General features: G+C 32.7%; 2 protein-coding genes across 2 annotated transcripts; both read right to left on the minus strand.

The window, feature by feature from the left end:
- Positions 1–2,502: 2,502 nt before the first annotated feature.
- LOC132753967 (uncharacterized) lies at positions 2,503–8,137 on the minus strand. The gene is made up of 2 exons (XM_060744541.1): positions 4,949–8,137; positions 2,503–4,493 (listed from the first exon to the last, which is right to left on the minus strand). Exons 1-2 carry the CDS (start codon positions 5,343–5,345, stop codon positions 4,177–4,179), a joined length of 714 nt encoding a protein of 237 aa, XP_060600524.1. The 5' UTR covers positions 5,346–8,137; the 3' UTR covers positions 2,503–4,176.
- Positions 8,138–8,827: 690 nt separating this feature from the next.
- Positions 8,828–22,968, minus strand: LOC132753968 (uncharacterized). Its single transcript, XM_060744542.1, has 3 exons — positions 22,832–22,968; positions 21,533–22,277; positions 8,828–9,237 (listed from the first exon to the last, which is right to left on the minus strand). Exons 2-3 carry the CDS (start codon positions 22,266–22,268, stop codon positions 8,921–8,923), a joined length of 1,053 nt encoding a protein of 350 aa, XP_060600525.1. The 5' UTR covers positions 22,269–22,277; positions 22,832–22,968; the 3' UTR covers positions 8,828–8,920.
- Between the last annotated feature and the right edge of the window lie 1,741 nt (positions 22,969–24,709).

A 24,709-nucleotide genomic window follows, 5' to 3' on the forward strand; every position in this document is an offset into this window, starting at 1 on the left:
GTTGTTCTATGATACTTATGATCCTAAATGAAAGTGATATTTAAAATAAATAATGTATACCTATTCTTACCAATCCAGCTAATTGAATATTTAACAAAAATGAAGACATGGAATTCCAAATTTACACCGCTCCTTGTTACAATCACATACCCTTTACATTGCATGAGTTTCAGGTGGACCCCCCTTCCTGCTCCCATTTGACAGCTGTTTACCCAATGCCTGTTCATCTGGTGGACATGTTTTTAACCCGCTCCCTGTTGTTCAAAAATATTGACTTCAGGTGGGACACCATCGTTCCTCTGCTTGCACATCAGAGTGGTCCCTTTTTCCCGTAATATGACAAACCTGGAGAAATAACAAAACTCGAACTGGAGAACGTTTACTCTAAATGAAGAAATCAAATAGAATAAGAGACATTATACCATTACCATCAAATTAGCCTGAAACATTATAACCTTAAAAGTTATTTTAATGGGACAGCTAATTACCATTTAAGTGATGACATTGAAATTTAAATGATTAACCAAAACAGTGCAATGTTTGTATTCCACTTATAAAGAAGGTGATGCCACCTTTGAAATCAAAGAGGTGAAGTTTTTTTATTGGTATACCTTGGGGGGGTACCAAATATTGGCATATATGTTATGATATTTAATTACTATGATGATATTTTGTCTATATGACTTGCCGGCCTATGTGCTTTAAATTAGCCAAGTGTTAATTTATTATGAATATTATTTTTAAATATACCAGCCATGATTGTGCAGTGTCCCCACTGTAAGGAGTGTAATTTTAGGCCAGGATGTAATGAAAGTATACTTCTGTTTAGAATGAGCAGTTGGTAATAACCGCTTCTCCAGGTGACCACACTAACCAATACACCAAGCTCTCTATTCACTGTAAAATATAACTTACATGTATTTAATTATGAATGTAATAATAGAGCTCTATATTTGAATGCGATATTTTAATGTTTGTGCAGAGTGAATGATACCTGTATACGTGACATTTATACAATTGTTTTTATGCCATATAATTGAAGTTGTAATTATTACAACATCAATAAATTATTTTGTCAATTCCGACAATACGTACATGTATGTTCCTACATGGAAATTTGCAAATTTTAATTTAGCAAATTTTAATTATTACTAGGCATATATAATAACTAATATATGCATTTATATTATGTAATAAAGTTAAACTAATTAACTCCTGTGTCAAATTAGAGTAAATTACAACCAATTATCAAATGATAATTACCTGATAATATAATTATCTCATAATGTCGTGTTACCAATGACATTATTTAGGTAAAATGAATAAACCTTCCGACTGTAAAATATACTTACCTTCCTACTATCAGGGCTGAATCATTGTGAGCGGGGTGCAATGTAACGATCAGGCCCTTCATTTTACGATCCGAAAATAAACCCGTATCCGGAAACTACTCAAGTACTAAAGTAATTAACTGTACTTCATGACATCAACTTTTAATCATCAAAACATACACTACATGTACAGCAAAACTTCATCCTTTTAATATTTACGATGGTTATATTACTTAAAATAACTTATTTTCTACGTTGTAGCCGTTTTAATGTTCAATTTAGCCACACGCTGCCAATTTAAACATGGCAGCTGGTACTGGCTAAATTTCTGCCCGCGCAAAATTGGCAGTGACGTCATCGAACAGGACGATGACGATACTGCCCCAAGCTAGGCACCCTAGCCAAGCTAGCCACCCAGCGTCCCAGACTAATAAATAGCAGCCCGAATCTGCCAAAATTGCATCAGTACCTTGGTAGATAGCCACCAGACCACACCTTAGTTTCATTCTATACCATATATGAATATGGATGTATCTCCAGCCACCAGAAAGAAAAGGTATATAATACTTCGTGCCAGTAATAGTTTATTTTTAGAAGTTTTATATTAAATCATCTAGTTTGGCAGTTTGGCATTATTTTCCATTTATGATAGATCCTGACTGAAGACCAAGTTTCCATAGCCATAACCCCATATTTTATTTATAGTGATACCCATATACGCAAGGGTAGAACACCACTGTATTTGTAGTTACCATTTTAGATACCCATCAACCTTATAGCATTTCATGGTAATTCCTACCATAGAATTCGTACCAGACCACTGGCAAGACGTGACACCGTATTTGTCAAGCCTTTCATTACATCTTATATTATACATTAATCTAGACGTAACAGAAGAATATTCCTGACCATAAGACGAGGAAGTCCAAGCCAGAGCCATCCACAGAAGATACTATATTACCAATTTTATTGTTTGTGAAATGCACAAATTTAATAAAATTTTGAGTTAATCTTATTTCAGGTGTCCGTCATCTTTTTAGTCCTTGTGTCCCCATTTTCCCTTATCCATTTACGTGTGTTTGAGAAGAACCCACGTGTCGATATTGAAGTGTGTCCGGGCTAGCAGACCCCGGGTACGTTTCAATATTTACATATAATACTTAACAATATATACAATGTATTTGTCTGAGGTGGTGCTATCTATACTAACTATTATAAAGCAATAGGTATTAACATGTATTATCTAATTTGTAAAGGCATGAACAATTTCTCATGTTGAATAAAGAAATAGTGACGATTAGTGGTAGACATAATATAATTCTAGACACAAAACAATTTACATTGTAATTTATTTCTACATTATAGTTCATTTGTAAGCTTATTCTTATAATTGCCCTACTATAAATTATTACGTTATTGGTGTGCAAGCTATGCTAACATTTCTATATAACTTTGCATGGAAAACTAAGAACTGAAATATGCAAGTTATCCAGTGTATCTTTTTATCCAGATATTTTTGCATCACAACAGCAGGTGTCAAGTGTTGTATGGCAGCTGTGACATTTTTCCCCTTACTATACTTCAGTGTTGTTACAGTTTTCTGGTTCTTCAGAATAATTGATTCCAGCACTTTTAAGTTCTGAAAAGTATACTGCTCAAGTCGGTGCTAGGGGCGTGAGGGATTCTGTACCTCTTCATTATCCCTCATGTATTGATTCAATCAAACCGAGGTTATTTAGTAATTTATCAATGGAGCTTTTCTCAGTAAGTACTTCTTAGTGAAAACATTCGACGATTGAGTATTTTTCACTGAGAAATGTTCATTTAATGAATACATCTTACTAAGTGATATATATATATTGAATGTGTACGTCTGAATAAATTATATTCACGGGAGTATACTTCTTCCTGGTTAATATTCATCAATTCAGTACTTCTCAGTGAGAAGTATTCATCGAGTGGATACTTCTTTCTGAGAAATGTTCATCGAGTAGTAATTATTATGGAGTGATGTTTATTAATGAGTTATTCTTACTGAGTGATAAATATCGAATGAGTACTGTACTTCTGAATTAGTTTAATATTAATTTATATATATTATATGAATTATTTTCTGGGTACTTCTATTATATAGCATATATTCATCGAGTGAGATATTCTAACTGAGTGATATATATATCGAATGAGCACTTCTGAATTACTAATATTAATTTATGTGTATTAACTTATTTATTCGGCAGGGTACATCTAACTTAGTAATATATATATCAAATGAGAACTTCTTACTGAAAAACATTCTTCCAGGAAGTACCTCTTACTGAGAAATATTCATCGAGTGAAAATGCGCACTATTATACGAAGGGTTCAAACAGTGTACTTGTGCTATCGCGAGTTTGGTGTCAAGTAAATGATTGCAATTTGATAAATAGAGGATATTAAATAAGTGTAAGTTTCAAACCGAATTTATTAAACGAATTGAATGAAATTATATTCCGCGTGCCTCTGTCGAGAGCATAATATTATTTTATTCAACGAGTGCAATAAATTATGAACTTACGCGAATTTAACACTCTATCTATCACATACCAAAAAGAGACCGTTTGAAGTGAAAAAGAACATTTTCATTGACGCGTCTATAGTATAACGCTAAAATTTAGCGCGTCTTAACACTATGCTTTTGTAACGCAAATGACATCATGTTGAAATATATATACATATATAATGTAATATAATTTTGGGGGATTCCTCGTTTGTTTGTTTTGTTGTTGTTGTTGTTTTTTCTTTGTTTTTTTAATCAAACTTAGTGTTTTCACGCGACGGGACATTTACATATTTTATAATATTCTCATTTCATACTTGCTATTCTATCTTTATTAACTTTAATACACTTCTTATGAATTTGTCTGGCTTTTTTAGTTATACAGATCACATCTCCTGCTCCATTCGGACATTTTCGACCAACTTGAAAACTGAAAAATGAATTGTAACTCTCGAAACGTCTTATCCAAGAAAACGGAAACCAGTATTTTGTGATTCCCATTTTCTTATCTTTGAAATAGAGAGCTGTATCTTTTACCGATAGCGTCATCTCCCCTTCCATAGCACACATCTTTGTCAGTTGTGATGGTTCAATGATTACTTGAAACTCATCATGTTGATTTCCTATAAAGATGGAAAAAATACAAGAAATCATTTCTACAAAACGCACGAAAATCTATGAAAACTTTTCAACGAAAAAGCTTGGCTTCATATTTCATAGTAGGGTTATTTCAACAATATTCACCCAGGCGACCGGTGTAAACCATGATCAGAAGCCATATTTGGGTCGTCTGATCATGTTCTCCACATTTCATTATTCATTGAGTACTTATGTTTAAATGTTCAATTAGAATTATAAAATGGTTTTGTCTAGAGAAATCAATTTTAACTATTTATTATGGTAAGGGCTAGGTTTTTAGATACTGTCAACCTCTCTGGTCCCATATCTGTAAACACCTATGACAAAATAAGGTCCTGCTGGGTATTTAAGAACTCAAAATGTAAGAAATAATTATATTTCTCCTCATAAATTGCACTTATAGCTGTAACATTCGTTATTCTAAATAAAAATCAATTACCTCCAGATGTTGTTTGTGTCATGTCTACAACATTTATATCACTATTTACTTCCGTACTACCAACCTCCACGGAATCATACTTCTCGTGTCCTTCCATCATTTCGGCTGCAGACCCAATGTTTAAATCACTGTCTGACCCAATCTTTAATTCACTAAAAGATCCAATGTTTAAATCCTCATGACAGCTATTAGTGTCAGAAGAAGACTTTGGTAGTGTGTCCAAATGCTGAATTTCATTATCGGTCTGAGGCAAAGAATAATGTTCTAATTCAAAATGTCCTGTTGCACCCTTATTTAAATCAATTTCCTCATAATAATCTTCATTTACACGACGTGCACTTGGTTTTTCAAGCTGAATTTGGATTTGTTTATTTTTAGAATTATCATAAAGATTCATTTCATTATTGTCTTTGTTCGTCTTTATTGGTGCTTCCGGAGGATCTTTTTTGTTCCAGAATGTTCTTGATGTGCTTTCAGTCACAGAAAAATAGGTCTCGCAGGCAACATCCTCAAGATGTCAAAATAAACATTCACCTTTTTCATTTTTGTGTATTTCAAATAATCGTTCATCTGCTATTAGAATCTTATCGTCAATTTTAACATTCTTAGCATCATCAAGAAATGCAAGACGTTTTGAGGAAGTATTTGTTTTTAGGATCCAATACTTGCCGACTTTCTTTAGAACGAAACTCTGGCTTTCTTCTTTAAATTCTTTGGTTTCATCGTTAGACGTCATAATTCAGCACTTTGAGAATGTTAATGAATAATACAATTTGAAACTAAGAAACTTTATCGCTTGAAAGGAAAGCAAACAGGTTAGATTTAATGGCATGGTATGGATAAAGTTGTACATATGACACACGTTTCATTCAAAATATATGTGAAAAGAATGAAAATTCAAGAAAAACATGTTCCTTTTTGTAAGTTTGTTTGAGGGTTGTCGCTGAAGTAACGAGATAACTTTTGTACATTTAGTAATGATAAAAAAAATAATTTCAAAAGAAAATAAAAAACATGGCTAAAGTGCCATATTTTAATATCATTCGTAGAAATACAAGGAATATTAAAAGATCTACATACTAAATACACACATCACTGACTGAAACACGAAGCACAAAAACTTACGGCACAGATGACTTCGCGTGCTACGTCTTCTGTACGTAGTCTACGCCAGAGCGAACACATTTTGTGTGGCGTGGGGCCCATTTTTTTCTCACTTTCTGTACTAATTGTAACCATTTCGAAATATATCTATCTAATTAAACACTAAAGAAGACTCACATGTGCCTGCCACCTGATCGTCACACCCATCTTCGGCGGTGGTGATCCTGTAGCTTTCCGAATAGACGAGTCGGCATTTGTTCCTGGGTCATAATTTCAAAGACAAATTTCACCCTGGGTGACTATCCTGTCTAGGAACGCATCGCATATTTCCTCTTATCGCTCCAGAAATCTTGACGATGACATCAGTCGCTGGGTCATTTGGTCGTTTATAAGTCGTGGTACCAATCTAGCGCTCAGTTTGCTCATGTTTAGATCTTCAAGTATCCGAACAACTGCATCCTTTGATGTACCAAGTGCTGAGGCTAAACTTCTTACTGTAAACATTCAGTCCTAGGCAATCTTTTCTCTTATCTGCCTTAAGATGGTTAATCGCAGATTGGTAGGGCGTCCGTCTCTCTGTTTGTCTCCTATAGACTGACGTACAAAACGTGACGTTATAAGGTCTTTGTCAGGTTTTTAGTGGGCAAATTTACCCTTGGCGTCATACAAAATTTTGTGCGCCGTTAGAAACCTTGGAAACGCTTCGAATTTTTAAGTAAAGAAAAAAGAATTTCGATGTAGAGCGTTCTTTAATATGGTTTACATATTAAACTATATTTAAGCAGAGACATTGACACGAGTGAAAGAAATTAAATTAGTTATGACAAAAGTCTCTTTACTTCTGCGAAAACCCTCGTATATGTGAAAATAATGTTTTTTGTTGTTGTTGTTTTTCAGTGTTTTTTTTTTGTAATGTCCTGCTAACACATGGAAAACACATGAAGAGATTCTGAAGAAAATACTTAATAAATAAATAGTTGTAATAATTGCGTTTGCTTATACAGAGTTTTTTCTTTCAATAGGGCCCTCCCATCTCACAAAATATTATACAATCATTTACAACATTTAAACTTGAATATCTTCTATAATTATAGTGTAAATGTCAATAAACTTATGAAACAAATTGATAAATACCTCTTTATATCTGAATATTACGTTCGATTTAACAAAATTTCAAACACCTCTTTAATATTCTTTTCAAAATGTCTTGAGAATTGAATATATTTTTATACTTTACATGCTATAATATCTCATCTTTACAGATGAACTGGTTCCAACATCTTATTTGTGTAACACATAATAGACAATTGCAAAACAAATAACAAAACATGAATCATATCTATTTACTTCCCTTTCCGTAAAAGAGTACATTTAATTTATATGAAATGATGATGGTGGACTATTTATGCTTGTAAAGATGAAAAAATATATTGACATTATGTATAGAAAAAAAACAACATTTCTACAGTTGGAATGAAAAGTATCGTTATAGTATAACATTATTGTTCGTATACGAACAGCATATTTGAATGAAATTAAAATAATATAATTACTTACAAACAAATGTTGGTTAACATGTAATGCAATATAAGCTACATTTTCCAATTTAGCGCGTGATAATTGTGTTTAGAAACACATACATCTTATAAAGTGTTCCATTTTTCAAGATTCATTACCCTACAAGAAATTATTATGCTATTGTTATGCAAGCTATGCTTACATTTCTATATAACTATAGATAATGCATGGAAAACTAAGAATTGAAATATGCAGGCTACCCAGTTTTACATCGACTGAGTATCTTTTTTAAAGATACATCTTGTTTCCAGATATTTATGCATCACACTAGCAAGTGTCAAGTGTTGTGTGGCAGCCGTGACATGTTGCCCCTTACTATACTTCAGTGTTGTTATAGTTTTCTGGTCCTTCAGGATAATTGTTTTAAGCACTCTTAAGTTCTTCTCAGTGAAAATATTCGACGATTGAGTATTTTTAACTGAGAAATATTCATTGAATGAATACTTTTTACTGAGAGATATTTATCGAATGAGTACTTCTGAATTAGTAAAATTCATGGAAATGTACTTCTTACTGGTTAATATTCCTCAATTCAGTACTTCGCAGTGAGTAATATTAATCAAGTGGGGTTTTCTTTATACTGAGATATGTTCATCGAGTTGTAATTATTATGGAGTGATGTTTATCGAGTGGGTTATTCTTACTGAGTGATATATATTGAAGTAATATTTATGTATATTAACTTATTCATTTGGCAGGGTACTTCTAACTTAGTAATATATCAAATGAATTATTATTTCTTACTGAAAAAAAAACATTCTTCCAGGAAGTACCTTTTACTGAGAAATATTCATCGAGTGAAAATGCGCATTATTATACGAAGGGTTCAAACAGTGTACTTGTGCTATCGCGAGTTATGTGTCAAGTAAATGGTTGCAATTTGATAAATAGGTGATATTAAATGAGTGTAAGTTTCATACTAAATTTATTAAACGAATTGAATGAAATTATATTCCACGTGCCTCTGTCGAGAGCATAATGTTATTTTATCAAACGAGTGCAATAAATTATGAACATACGCGATATAACACTCTATCTATCACATACCAAAAAAAGACTGTTTGAAGTGGAAAAAAGAACAATTTCATTGACGCGTCTACAGTATAACGCTAAAATAAAGCGCCTTTTAACACTATGCTTGTGTAACGCAAATGACATCATGTCGAAATATATATAATATAATATGTTTTTGGGGGATTTTGTTTCTTGTTGTTGTTGTTTTTGTTGTGTTTTTTTCAATCAGAAATAGTGTTGTCACGCGACGGGATATTTGCATATCTTATAATATTCTCATTTCATACTTGCTTTTTTATCTTTCATAACTTTAATACACTTCTTATAAATTTGATTGGCTTCTTGCGTTATACAGATGATATCTCCTGCTCCATTAGGACATTTTCGACCAACTTGAAAACTGAAAACTGAATCGTCTTTCTTGAAACATCTTATCCAAGGAAACGGAAACGAGTATTTTGTGATTCCCGTGTTCTTATCTTTGAAATAGAGAGCCTTTTCTTTTATCGATAGCGTCATCTCCCCTTCCATAGCACACATCTTTGTCAGTTGTGATGGTTCAATGATTACTTGAAACTCATCATGTTGATTTCCTATACATAGGAAAAATACAAGAAATCATTTCTACAAAACGCACATAATCAATGAAAACATTTCAACAATAAAAACTTGGCTTCATAATTCATAGTAGGGTTATTTCAACATTATTTACCCAGGCGACCGGTGTAAACTATGATCAGACGCCATATTTGGGTCGTCTGATCATGTTCTGCACAGTTCATTACTCATATAGTACTTGTGTTGAAATATTCAATTAGAATTATAAAATGGTTTTGTCTAGAGAAATCAATTTTAACTATTTATTATGGTAAGGGCTAAGGTTTCTAGATACCGTCAACCTCTCTGATCCCATATCTGTAAACACCTATTACAAAATTAGGTCCTGCTGGGTTTTTCAGATTTCAAATACAAATAAATATCCAATGAGACAAAAGATCTTTTTTACACAGTGGTGCTGCAATGAATAATATCTAATTAAGAATGTGGTTAATATTCGCGTCTCGTTTTGCCTCTTTACTCACATGAGCCAATGGGCCGAATTATGACATCACTGTCAATTTTGTAAATTCAATTATATGATAAATCTACAGCCAATACAAAAAGACTCAGAAACATAAAGATTTATCATTTTATCATTTTGATTCAATAGTTGACATGCAATTACACGTAATTTTAAAAAGAAATTATGGATATAGAAAGGAGTTAATAGGCAGGCGTTAGTAAATCAACGTGCTGAAGGCACTGCAGTTGGGACTAACTTGAAGAATCAAAAGTACCATTTTTTACTTTTCGGGGGCAGATAAATCAATGAGTGAAAGGTGTTGCCGGTTGATAAATATAAAGTGCACAATTCAGTATATGAACAGTAGTTGATGCAATTATTATATGACACACATGTTCAAATATAATATTAAGGTTACATGTACGTGTAGTTCCATCACAAACCGTTATTGGCCCTTTTTGACAAGACCATCAAGTATAATAAGAGCTACCAGAGGAAACTTTTTGTATAAAGGGAGACAAAGCTAAAAAAAAATAACCAATTGTGATATAAATATATTAAATTTTCTGTATCAGTATCAAGAAAACACTCAAATGGTCAATATTTTTGCATCACATTATATAAATGTGGCCATGTCATTAGAATTTATGATGGCTTTTGTTCACTGCACTTCTCATGCTAATCTCTTTCACTGTATGAAGTTTCAATCAAAATCCTTCAATATTTTAATCCTCTCTTTGAACAAGTATCATGAAATAATATAAACGGAGATAATTCAAAAACTAAGTAATGTAGAATTTTGGTTATTTGACACAGCACTTCTACACACTAGTCTCTACAACCGTATTTAGTTTGAGTGAGATATCATTGAAAAAATTTACTCCAGACAACCAATATTTCAAATGTTGATGTATTATAAGAGATGATAATTGTAAAATTAAGCTAGGAAAAATTATGGTTCTTTGTAAATACACTTCCTTACACTTGAATGTTTTCCCTGTGTAAAATTTTAATCAAATTCCATCAACTCTTTTCCAGTATTTCTCTTGATAATCATAATTAAGTACATATTACGTATTATAAAGGGAGATATTAAAAAAACTAAGGAATGCAGTTATGGTTCTTTGACACTTTGGCAAATTCGAGTCTGTACAACTGGGTGTAGTTTCAGTGATAGTTTGGAATCAGCATTTTTAACTTAAGGCAGATAATTAAAACACGAAGCAAGGTAGAGTTGTGTTTCTTGAACACTGCACTTCCTCTCAAAAGTCTCTATCACTTTGTGAAGTTTACATAAAATCCCTTTAATACGTATCTAGTTATATTTATATTCCGGACAAGAGTGTGAAGGACAGATGTCTTCTTAAGTTCACAATGTGGGTTTTTTTCTTAAATCATCTAAAATCTCAAAAACACCATAAGAAACATATTTTCCTCCCATGAGCAACCTTTTTCCCCACAAGTACAAGTCTGTATAGAATGAACACGGATATTTTACACAATATTACTTGAGTCCATACAGACAGATGGTTATAACCGCAACTGTATTTTCTCCCTTTTGGGAGCATAAATTATAAGACATGCTAAATCTCCATATGGTTTTATATCAGTTACCAGTATGATGAACCTTGCTTTTGTACCTTTTAAGTAATATCAGAATTCAGATTTCATTGACATACAGAAAGGGGTCAGTCTTTAGTCCCCTCTTGGTGAAAACAGAAGGGGGACTGATAACAACAATTCATTCTAGTTCAATTCTCAGGTTTATTACTTTTCGTTAACCCAGGCAAGCTAAGATAAGTGTTATAACTTATGAAATATGCTAGCTCTGAATATCTTTAAACAATATTGCTAAACATTACACAATATTTTAATAAATTTTGGAATGTGCTGTCATATGTTACACAAGTCCCAGGAGCTTCAATTCATGAAACCTTTTGGGGAAATCAGTCAAAATATCACAGTTGATTTAATTTATCACTGCTGGGTAAGTGTGATGGTTTTGTTGTTTGAAGCAAAAACAACTAGATTTAACATTTTCCTTCAACACAATGTTCATGACTGGCCCTTTACTATTGACAGGGGATTCAACTGAAGTGCTAACTCAGACTACCCCTCTAAAATAGTCCAACTAGTCCCAAGTGTTCATGGTGCCTATACAGTTATGATCACTACATCTGGAAACCGGACATTCCCACATACTGTAATGCTAATCTTCATTTGCTTGACAGTGACACATGTCCACCTTTAATAAAAATGCAATAACAATTAAATGAAGTGCTATAATTTGCAAAAATGCTTATCTTACATGTATTTGTCTCTTCTTACATTTATTATGCAAAGCTCTTTGTGTGTCTGTCATACAAAATGACTTTCAAGAACACTATTTAAATATATTTTTAAAAACAATTACTTCAATAAATACTCATAGTAATACTAAATTCCTTTTTTGTGATTTTTTTCTTTCTGTCACATATGTTCAGACAGTATACAATTTATTTGTTTTGACCGCATACAATTTAAAGGTATAATTATTTATTGGCTACAAATAAATGTAAATAATGGTTAGTTTGATAACCAATATGAATGCTTCAAACTTTAAAAACAGTCTGTCAATTAAGCAGATATTAGCAATTGAGGCTCACTTAGCAGAAAAAAATGGCCAATCAAAGGGTTGGGAAACATTTTTAAACATATTTAAATCATTTGGTGGAGAAACAACAACTTCACAGCTGTGCTTTGCTATTGAATATTTTCATTTGTTTCAATCTTGCATAATCAAAATATAAACAATGTTCATAAGGATCAACTGTATTGTAAATTTTGCAGTTCCTTGGTTTAACGGTTTACCGGTATACCGATATAGAAATAATAATAATAAAAAATGTCGTACCGCAATACGATTTTTGGAAAACCAGTATTTTAAAAAATCACAACTTTCAATTAATTCCCTTCTAATTTCGTACAAATTTTCGCATAAAATCTTAAATTGGCGAATTTTATTGGCGCCAACGTAAGATAAAAATATCCGACAACTAGTACACTTAAAAGTCAATAAGCAGCCGCATAATTCAGAAAAGCGGACCAGATGTGAAAGGTCATGCGCGACTAATTTTGTTTATCTAAATGTGTGACACTTTATTTTCTATTTAGTCCTTACATTTTTATGAAGTTTCTACTAAGAATATATACATATATTAAGTAATAGAAAGAGCACCGAAACACGAGGTTATCTGTATAAATCTGATAGCCGAGTGTTTCTGTGCTCTTTCTGTTTTGTATCATAGCCAATAAAATACAATCATATTCCCTGTCATCAAAATTTGTGAACCCCAGGAAAAAGCAGCCAATCTGCGACCACGTAAAAACGATAACGGACACCCCGCCCTTTTCGTCTGGGCAAATTGTCAGTTTAGTGAATGCACTGTGGACTGCTAGGCATGGCATGTTCTGACGAAATGGATTTGAATTGCAGTAGTGAAAATATCTTTCTTTCCCAAATTCCCTTGGATTTTGAACTAGAAAATATTAGTGATAATGTGGTTTATTCACAAATGGTTTCGGATTTTGAGAATAGCATCGACAGAGATTCGTCTTTTGATCTGGGGCTAGACTTTCTAGAAGATCCCGAGATTTTGAACAATAGCACGAGGTTTCAGACGAATGTTCTTAAGTTGGAAACAAACAGATGTGTTAAAACTGTAAGATCAGAAATTAACGATGAACGATTTGGAAAACAAGTTACGGATACGGAAATCGAAGAAATGAAGTCTTCGAAACGCAACAAAAATACTGCCAAGAACACTAAATGGGCTTTTAATATATTTGAAACATGGCGACAACATAGACAGGCAGATAACATTCCAGAAATACATATCGTGGAAAAACCGGCTTTATCTTTCTGGCTTATTCGTTTTTTAATGGAAGTTAGGAACCAGAAAGGAGAGGAGTATCCCCCGAAATCTTTATATCTTATCATGTGTGGACTTTTGAGACATTTGCGCGAATGTGGAGTGCACGACAAGAACATTAAAAAAGACCCTGCGTTCGCAGAATTAATAACAATTTTAGACAGTAAAATGAAACACCTTTTGGACCAGGGACTTGGCACAAAAACGAAACAAGCTGATCCAGTATCTAACGAAGACGAAGAGAAATTGTGGGAAAAGGGTGTTTTCGGAATGAAAAATTCTAAAAGTTTGCAGTACACCGTCTTTTTCTACGCATGAAAATTATTTGGGCTACGTGGAAGAGACGAACACCGAAATCTTCAGTGTAACCAGTTTGAAATTGGCGAAGACGACGGTGGACGATTTATAAGATTTATTGGTCGAGGCTCAAAAACATACCATGGTGGACTTGGACAGATGTCAATCAAAAACAAAGATATCAAACACTACTGTAAACCAGGTATGTACTTTTCTATTCGAAATATATTAATTTATTAATTGGCGTCAAGTATTTTTTACCGTTTTGATAGTATATATATCCCATTAAATATGCAAAATAAATGTTTTAATTAGAAAAGATCGACACTATTTTATGCTAGTAAATCAAATATTGAGAAATATTTATGATATAAAATGCGTATATTCATTTTTCGTATTTTCACAGTAAAAAAAAATATTTTCACTGCAGTAAAATTAGTTTTCATATTTTCACTGGTGACTCGCAGGACTGCTTTTTTCTAAATTCAGCCTGTGCACAAATTTAAGTAAAATAATTCGATTCGTAATGTCTGAAAAGAAAAAAAAATAATTATGGTATGCAAATCATCATATTTAGCCACCCATGAACTATTTATTTCATTTTCAAACCACTTTATGATAATTATCCTGTATTTGTGGGGATAAAACTTGACTATTGTCTACGTATTTTATATTTACATCACTTAGAGCAGACGTCACATACTGTAGGGTAGTCAATCAGGCGACAATTTGTTTTAGTGTGCAAAATCTTATTCATAAATATAAAATAAGTAAAAAAAAAACAAGTTTTTCTTATTTCACTCTATTAGTAATGCGTGTTGTTTGAATTCACAGGTCCACGATGTATGGCGACTCATTTCGAGACTTATTTGAATGCCCTTGGAAACGATGAAGAGATTTATAGACGACCGCTGCCGTCAACACAGAGTGGAACTTTAAGATACGGGTACCAGCCTGTTGGTATAAATACACTCAACAAATTCATGAAGGAAATAGCTGAAAAGGGGTCATAACAGGGAAGTTTTACTAATCATAGTGGAAAACGCACGTGTGCAACAACTATGTATACTGCAGGAATTGATGAGCAGGAAATTATGGACAGAACTGGCCATAGGTCAGTAACCGCAGTGCGGAAATATAAACAGTCATCTGATCAAGTTCGAAAAATGGTATCTAATGTGCTTGATCCTAATAAGGAAGATACTGATCTCCATGTCTCAAAAATGCTTAAATATGAGAAAAATGAAAATTCTTGTAAAACAACATCAGATAAGTCTGAAACTACTGTTTCAAATAGCATTGAGAAAAGACGCGATGCTCTGACAGATCTTACAAACCAGTCAGGAAAAGTTAATTTCACAGGATGCACTTTTAACTTTTGAGACATTCCGCTATAATAACAATTTAAGAAGTTCAAAATTAAAATTAAGAAAATTAAGAATTTAAAACATAAAAACGTGTTGATGTATGTTAATAAAGTTCAATAAACTTCATATTGTTTTTATATGCTTCTGTTTGGGCCTCAAACGGGCAGTGCGGTAACTGGAGTGCGGGTAACTAATACCCGCACTCCAGTTACCGCACTCTACTATGCTGAAAATTAAGCCACACCCCTTCACTTACCACACGTGTCCTACTTGGTATACGATTTAACTCTGACACATTTTCAACAGAAAAGTCCCCAAGCTATGATACAAGTATGTTCTTAACTAACACTGTAATAAACTGTGAGCATGCACTGACACTCTTTTATTTTAGGCGGTACTATATATGAACAAGTCTTGGACTATTTCAGTATGTAGATTAGAAATGCATACTAAACAGTTTCAGTTTCAAGCCTTTTCCTAGACATTTTGGGAAAAATATAATTAATGTCCTAGCACAGGTTAGGAAATTTTGCATCTTGATTGGGAAAAAATTCAACAAATTGTGCATCATACAAAGCATAAAAAATACATAAAAAATGACAATGAAATGTGTTTTTGAACATCATCTGTCTGGCACCATATTGGATTGAAATGGAATGAAGAAAAATTGTCAGCTTGATAACGGGAATTTTGGCTAGATTATTATTTTTTCTAAACTTTGAAAAAATATGCATATTTGGCATTATTTGACACTGGGAATGGGTCTGATAATCTGGCCCGTGGTGACAGCTAATGTTTTCATGAATAATGTTTGGAAAACAGTTTGATTTGTGAAATATACATCAAATAGTATTTAAGTACCTGTTATTGGTAATAATCTTCTTGTCTTTCTTTAATCTTATACTTTTTTCTAGCTACATGTACCAGCCTTTCCAAGTGAATATTGGAGTAAAAGATCTATTATTTCCCTGAAAATATCAATTAAGAGATTTCAGCTTCAAAATGATCTAATACTACTCTCTTAGTGTGTGTATATACATTGTATATATATGTGTACACCATAATATGATGGTGTACAGCATGTAATGACATAAAATTTGAAAATTTATCATAATAATATTTCTTCATATTACTCCACAATATAACCACTAAAATAGAAAATGTTCTTATCATTTTATTATGATATTTATTTATTATAATTACATGTAGTTAATTGTTAAATGTTTAATTAACACTAATTAATTAACCTAAACCATGTAGTGAGAACATGTATAGATCTTTCCAACAGCCTTGCTGTTGTGTTGACATTTTCGCAACATGGTTGTGTGTCTGCCTTGGAATCAAGAGGTCTGGGGGTCAAATCCCTTTCAGTGCCTGAAGATTTTTCAGGTTAACAATCATCATGGTGGCAGTGATTTTATTCCAATTTTCAAAACAACCTGTGGCTTTCTGAAGGCGAAAATATAGCTTGATAAATTAGAAAAGGGAAAAATCAAATTCCAACCACTGAGAAAGGAATTTACCCATTCATTTAAAAAAGTTTTAATTCTAATTTAATTTAAAGGGATTTCACTGAGATATTTTGACATGATGGGACTGAAAAATATTTTTCCAGATAAATGTACCATTTGATGTAAGTTTAGTCCACTAATCTTTGTGCAAACATTAATTCAGATCATTCGCGCACTTCGTCTTTCTAGAATTATTATTCAAATTGTAAAAAAATGACCCAAAATTAAAACCATTTAAATGCTTTTCACTCAAATCGGGCTGAACAAGCATAAAAATACGTTCAATTTATTTCAAAGTATATTTTTTAACTATCTTTGCCCCAGCTCATTTATGTAAAAATTCAAATGTTATGTTTTTAGGCTTTTAAAATAGAGAACAGAATCCCTAAAGAAATTTAGGGTTTTCCTCTTTTAAACCTCAGTGGAGTTCATTTAATATGCATGGTAATAGCAGAGGCTATCTTTAGGGACAGCTTTCTGTCTTCTAGCTGATATAAGTCAGCTGATGTTAAGTCATCGTTCTGGTGATGAATGTGCACAGGGGTTTTAGGGGAAAATATCAGCATTTTCAGGGGAAAATATACCTATTTTTGGCTAGGTTAAACAACCTTTATTCGGCTGTAAAAATGGGAAAACACTAGGTGGTGAGGGTAAAATAAAAAATGATAATAATGCTCGTTTGTCATTAGTGTGTATGAAGAATCAATTAGCAATCAATTGGAGTTTAGTTAGAAATAATAGGACAGTGCTTCTACCTCTAATGTCTCAATTACACAACACCTGCAGTATTTGCAGGGGCTAAACTTAACAACTAAATTACTCATATTGAGGGTTAAATCATTTTTTGTAATCTTTCATATAATCCCTTTAATCATTGAATAACTTAATGTATAAACATGAAAGATAATAAAGTTTCCTTTTAAAAGGAAAGGCTTGCACAGTTGTGCCTTCATCCCAACCCTTTAAAACTGTTTTTTTTTTTTTTTTTTGGTTTCAATTTATTATCACATTTTTTTTTTGAATTACGGTATTTGTATATCATAAAGGGTTTATTTAGTTCTCTTATCTCTATTGTATAAAACTAATAAAGAAAATGATCAATCGTAAAAATACTAACGTGATACTGAAGGAAAACAAGTGTGCACATTTCATTTCCCCTTTTTAGCAGCGAAATCATTCCTTTGCTTTATAGACAAGTAAATGCGCTAATTAATAAGCATGTATCAACTATGTCACGGGGGAGGAAGTGTTACACGAAGGATGGAGTTCTTATGATAACTTGTTTGGAGTTCTTATGATAACTGTCACGGAGTTCCTGGAAAATGTTACGGATTTCTGTGGAAAACTTTTCTATATACTTGGAGAACTCGCCTAAAAAATTGTTATTTTTAACTTTAAATGGGGAGTTTGAGGTGCTAAATTAAACTTTGATAATTAAGCTTGCCCTACATGTTGTATTTTGTTTCAGAAAAAATCTTTTAGTCCATATTTTGTCGCCTTTTTAAAAAAAAAATCTGCATGTTTTGAGAAAAATTACCAAATTACTTGCTAATTCGTACATATTGACCTTTTCATTTGTGATCTTCTTCGTTGCTATACTTAATTACCTAATTATTATGGAGAGTTGCAAACATAAAGCCCGGGCTAATAGATTTATACCCGAATTTTCAAATGTTACGGAGTTCTTGCGATAACTCAAAATATGTCCTGGAGTTCTTATGATAACTTTTGTTACTGCCAGTGTGTTTTGTGCTTAATCACGGCGCGTTTAAGCGTATTTTATTAGACAATAAGTGTGTAAATCATTATGAAGCATAGTACGCTTATCATTTGCACAAAAATTTGGTTATATAACGTTGGTTTTGATCGTGTTTTTCAGTTCAAGAGATATTTTTCTTACCTCCGTTTCTTGTGTTTTTTGTGTTTGTTTTGGTCTTTTTGTGTGTGTGTTTTTTATATTTTATTGGAATGACTGTAAACATACTTGATGTAGAGCATTTACTTACAGGATAAAAATACGCTTTGAATAATGATTTCGTCATATATACATTATTCCTGGCAGTTTTAGAGAACATTAAGTAACTATGCTATCGGTATGCATGTAAATGGTTTTCAGCAAAATAGGAGGTAGTATGCACTACCTTTATCTAAATTTAATGAGGTGGGTGTCGTCTTTATGTTTCAACAGGTATTTTAATTTCTAAAAGGTATAAGTTTTTGTCATAGAAACTTATAAAGTTCTATGACAATGATCACGGTGCATATCCATATCTGTACCCTCTTTGCGAAATCTGCTCAAACGGTACCCTCTTCGAACATGCACAGGTCATGCTCAGCTAAAAACAAACCAGATTTCGCAAAGAGGGTACAGATATGGATATGCACCGTGATTATTGTCATAGAACTTTATAAGTTTCTATGACAAAAACTGATACCTTTTAGAAATTGAAAGACCCGTTGAAACATAAAGACGACACCCAACACACCTCATTAAATTTAGATAAAGGTAGTGCATACTACCTCCTATTTTGCTGAAAACCATTTACATGCATACCGATAGCATAGTTACTTAATGTTCTCTAAAACTGCCAGGAATAATGTATATATGACGAAATCATGATTCAAAGCGTATTTTTATCCTGTAAGTAAATGCTCTAAATCAAGTATGTTTACAGTCATTCCAATAAAATATAAAAAAAACACACACACAAAAAGACCAAAACAAACACAAAAAACACAAGAAACGGAGGTAAGAAAAATATCTCTTGAACTGAAAAACACGATCAAAACCAACGTTATATAACCAAATTTTTGTGCAAATGATAAGCGTACTATGCTTCATAATGATTTACACACTTATTGTCTAATAAAATACGCTTAAACGCGCCGTGATTAAGCACAAAAACACACTGGCAGTAACAAAAGTTATCATAAGAACTCCAGGACATATTTTGAGTTATCGCAAGAACTCCGTAACATTTGAAAAATCGGGTATAAATCTATTAGCCCGGGCTTTATGTTTGCAGCTCTCCATAATAATTAGGTAATTAAGTATAGCAACGAAGAAGATCACAAATGAAAAGGTCAATATGTACGAATTAGCAAGTAATTTGGTAATTTTTCTCAAAACTTGCAGATTTTTTTAAAAAAGGCGACAAAATATGGACTAAAAGATTTTTTCTGAAACAAAATACAATATGTAGGGCAAGCTTAATTATCAAAGTTTAATTTAGCACCTCAAACTCCCCATTTAAAGTTAAAAATAACCATTTTTTAGGCGAGTTCTCCAAGTATATAGAAAAGTTTTCCACAGAAATCCGTAACATTTTCCAGGAACTCCGTGACAGTTATCATAAGAACTCCAAACAAGTTATCATAAGAACTCCATCCTTCGTGTAACACTTCCTCCCCCGTGTATGTTACACGATCACTATGTGGCAAGGTTAATGATATGCATGGGCTATTTTTAGATTACCTCACCAGTTCAGTAGATCTAAATATAACTCGATCATGCAGGTCAGACCATTGAATGCAGGACCACCCTTTGAAGACGGAATACTACTACCATTCTCTATTGTATAAAACTGATACAGACAAAAAACAATTATAAAAGAAACTAACTTTTGCGTCTTGAAAAACAATTGAAACGGAACAATTTCGTTTATAATTTATTACGGTAATCAAGTAAAAATAGAAATCCTATTTATATAAACAAACTGGGATTACCGAAGTAACTATAAATAGCTTAGATTTCCGTTATATTACTTCGTCTGATTCCGCAGTATGACGGAATCGCACGAATTGTCACGATTGCAATCGGAACTACATCGGCTATTATCATTAATCCGAAGAGTGACGGAAATGGCCGAAAGGTTGCGATTGGCACGATTGCAGCTGGTTTCCTGTTCAATCATGCACCAACAGATGTAAGCAGGAAACCACCTAACCGGAACAAGTTTTCCATATGAAATGGCTTGCAGCCGTGGCTGCAAGCCAAAAATACAATAATCTGAAATATTTAAGAATGTGTCCCATTTGGTAGAGACGTTACGGCCGTGACCTACAAATGTTAGGCGTATATGCCGGTTTTTCCTGTAAAGGCAGACATCTGTGTAATATCAATTTGTAAAATCTGTCGGTTTTGCAGTCCAAAAATTGAGACTAGACTACAGTAGGGTCGAAATGTCTTGGGGACGAAAGACTCGAGATCTCTCAAATTACTTCGAAATTATTAACGAAATTTTAGTCCTCGGGGGGAAACGAATTAACATCAATAAATTAACTTATTATTATTATTAATCAAATTCATAACATATTTTGCTTTAAAACTTACCTTATTGGCTAAACAGGCTGATGTGCTTGTCAAGTAGGTAATAAAATAAACCGGGAGTCGTCGGATTCATCTAATTACTCGACCTTTCAAATTATAACCGCTACATTTCATTTACCGTAATTCAAGCTAAATTGCACGTGATTTTCAAAACTCCTTGTAAAAAGTAGGAATACAATATATCATATATAGTGGTGATGAACGTCACTGCAGTGGGCGTTACCCTGTATGGTTGGAAATTTCGGGTTTGTAAGTACACTAGTTGGGACTTCGTCCCAACTTAAAACGGGATCATGGTTATCACATGTTACGCTCAATACTCCAAAGGAACGTACCATTATATTTCTGCTCATAAATTGAAATTATAGCTTTAATATCCGTAATTCTAGATACAAAAAATACTAATTACCTCCAGATGGGTTTTGTGCCATGTCTACTACATTGATATCACTTTCTTCTTCCGTACTACCGACCTCCAAGGGATCATACCTATCGTGCCCTTCAGTCATTTCGGTTGCAAACCCAGTGTTTAAATCACCGTCAGATTCAATCTTTAATTCACCGACAGATCTTATGTTTAAAGAGTCGATACAGCTTTTAGTGTACGCCGACGAATTCAACTGTTTGTCAAAATGCTGCATTTTCTTATCGTCCCGAGGCAAAGAGTCGTTAACTAATTTAAACTGTTCTGTTTCACCTTCATCTAAATTAACTTCCTCATAATAATCGTCATTTACAGGGCGGGCACTTTGTTCTTCATACTGAATTTGGACTTGTTCATTTTGAGCATAATCATACAAATTCATTTCATTATTGTCGTTGTTCGTGTTTATTGGTGCTTCCGGTGTATCAATTCTTCTCATGAATCGTTTTGTTGAGCTTTCTGTCACAGAAAAATAGGTCTCGCAGGCAATATCCTCAAGATGTCGAAATAAATATTCACCTTTTTCATTTTTGTGTATTTCAAATAAACGTTCATCTGCTATTAGAATGTTATCGTCAATTTTAACATACTTTGCATCGTCAAGAAATGCAAGACGTCTTGAGGAAGTATTTGTTTTTAGGATCCAATACTTGCCGACTTTCTTTAGAACGAAACTCTGGTTTTCTTCTTTAAATTCTTTCGTTTCATCGTTAGACGTCATAATTCAACACTGATAATGTAAATGAATAATATAATTGAAAATAAGAAATTTGATCACTTAAAAGGAAAGCAAAAGTTTTTTTATTGTTGTTTATCTTGGGGGAAGGGTGGGGCTGGGTGTTGTTTTTATGTGTGTGTTCCTTTTTGTTTTTGTTTTTGTTGCTGTTTGTTTGTTTTTTGTCAAGGATGTTGTTTGACACTAGCTGCACATGCGGTTGAAATAATGGACCGGTACAGAGCTATAATTTTATTTCATAATCTTGTGAGAGGGTACAAAATTTTCCAAATTGTTATAATTATTTATATAAGTCCTGCTAACATAGGGAAAAACATGAACATATATTGGAGAAAATTCATTGTAATAGAAAGTTGTTGACACGGATGAAACGGAAATGCAATTGCATATACAGAGTTTTTTTTCCTTCTATAGCAGTCGCCTCATATACCCCCTACCTACCCACCTCACAAAATATTTTACATTTACATTTACAAAATTTAAACTTGAATATGTTCTATCATTATATTGTAAATGTCAATAAAGTTATTAAACGAATTGATAAATACCTTTTTATATCTGAATATCACTTTTGATTTAACAAAATTTCAAACACCTCCTTCACTGTCTTGAGAATAAAAAATATTTTTAAACTTTACACGTTTTCACTTCTCAGCTTTACAGATGAATAACTCGAAGACTTGAATTACCAAATTTTATTTGTATAACACATAATAGACAATTGTACTACACATATTGTTTATGAATCATATTTCTTTACTTCCCTTTTCGTAAAATAGTAAATAAAATTCAATACATTTCATTTATATGACGTGATAATGGTAGACTATTTATGCTTGTACAGATGAAAAAATATATATTAACATAATATATAGAAAAAGAAATTTCTACAGTTGGAATTAAAATTATCGTCATAGTATAACATAATTGTTCGTATGCGAACAGCACATTTAAATGTAATTAAAATAATAACAAAACTTACAAACAAAGTTAGGTCAATATGTAATGCAATATAATTTTTTCTAATTTAAACTGTGTAAACTATGCTATGTTTCAAAGCTTCTACTTTCAAAGGATGCCAAAATTATCTGTGTAGTCAATCATTTATAAATCTTGTTCGCATCTAAAAATTCCTTACACGAGAAATTTTATGTAAAAATACGGCCGATCTGTGCTCAGTGCTGAAACAAGGGCCAGTAGTGGTCAATGAGAAACCTTCATTTATCACAAACCCGTATCGGTTTTGCAACTCGGTAGAATTAGCGTTACAATTTCGCGAAACATTTCAATAAAAAAATGTTTTACAGTTTTATTGTAGACAGTTTTTTGGGGGAGGGTGGGGGTAAGCCTCCTATTTAATAAATAGTGTAAATCTACACAAAATGTTTAATTCATTGAACTCGTTGAATAATATAAGCACGAGATTCAAATACAGTAATATGATTTTATTCAACTCCTTCAATAAATTTGATATTTAACTTACTTAATATCCTCCTTTTTGTATATCAGACATTATTATGTACTATTTATACTGATACTTTCTCCGTGTCGCATGCTTTAAATGATATCATTCTCACGCGCCTTTTATGAATCATTATGATCGAATTGCTTTCTTAGAATGATGCCATTTTACTGTCATGCATAAATTAACACGCTTCAATTATAAAAAAGTGCTTTATATGAAAAAAATATTTTCGTCATATCTTTCCGAATTGCGATAAAAATATAACATGCAAGAACAAAAACTGATACGCCAGCTGTCTTCACAGTAATTGTTCGGAGAGAACTCGGCAGAGTCTTAAAACCGCTGTAATCAGTTACCATCAACTTAGATATTCCTGTCTGTACAGGCAGCCGGTGAATGATCCTTATACTCAGTGAGTATTGTTTATCGAATGTGGACTGATTATTGAGCAATATTCATCGCGTGAGTACCTATCAGTGGGTAATATTCATCGAGTTAATTATCTCTGTGAGCTATATCTATCGAGTCTGTACCTCACAGCAGGTAATATTGATTTCATCGAGTGAATTATTTCTGTGAGCTATATCTATCAAGTGAGTACTTGTCAGTAGGTAGTAGGTAATATTCATCAAGTGAATTTCTTCTGTGAGCAATATCTATCGAGTGATTAGAAACATCGAGCGATAGCGACATGAGAATGTTTCTAATTTCTGTAGAACAGCTACGGATGAATACTAACATGCTTATTGTCAAGCTTTATTCGGGCTCATTATTATTTACTTAATTATGTCACTACGCGGTTCTATGAAGTGCTATAAAAAATAGAAGGCGACTATGAACGGTATTCGACAAAGTATCGACTTTTGTTCTTTTTTTAAAGTATCACAGATAACTTTTGAAAAAAAAACAGCGTTTTCATTAGATGACAAATAAAGCTGGACACTAAATCTATCGAGTGAGT

Source organism: Ruditapes philippinarum, unplaced genomic scaffold (assembly GCF_026571515.1).
Source record: "Ruditapes philippinarum isolate M1 unplaced genomic scaffold, ASM2657151v2 ctg3338_1_1_1_1, whole genome shotgun sequence".
NCBI classification, from domain to species: domain Eukaryota; kingdom Metazoa; phylum Mollusca; class Bivalvia; order Venerida; family Veneridae; genus Ruditapes; species Ruditapes philippinarum.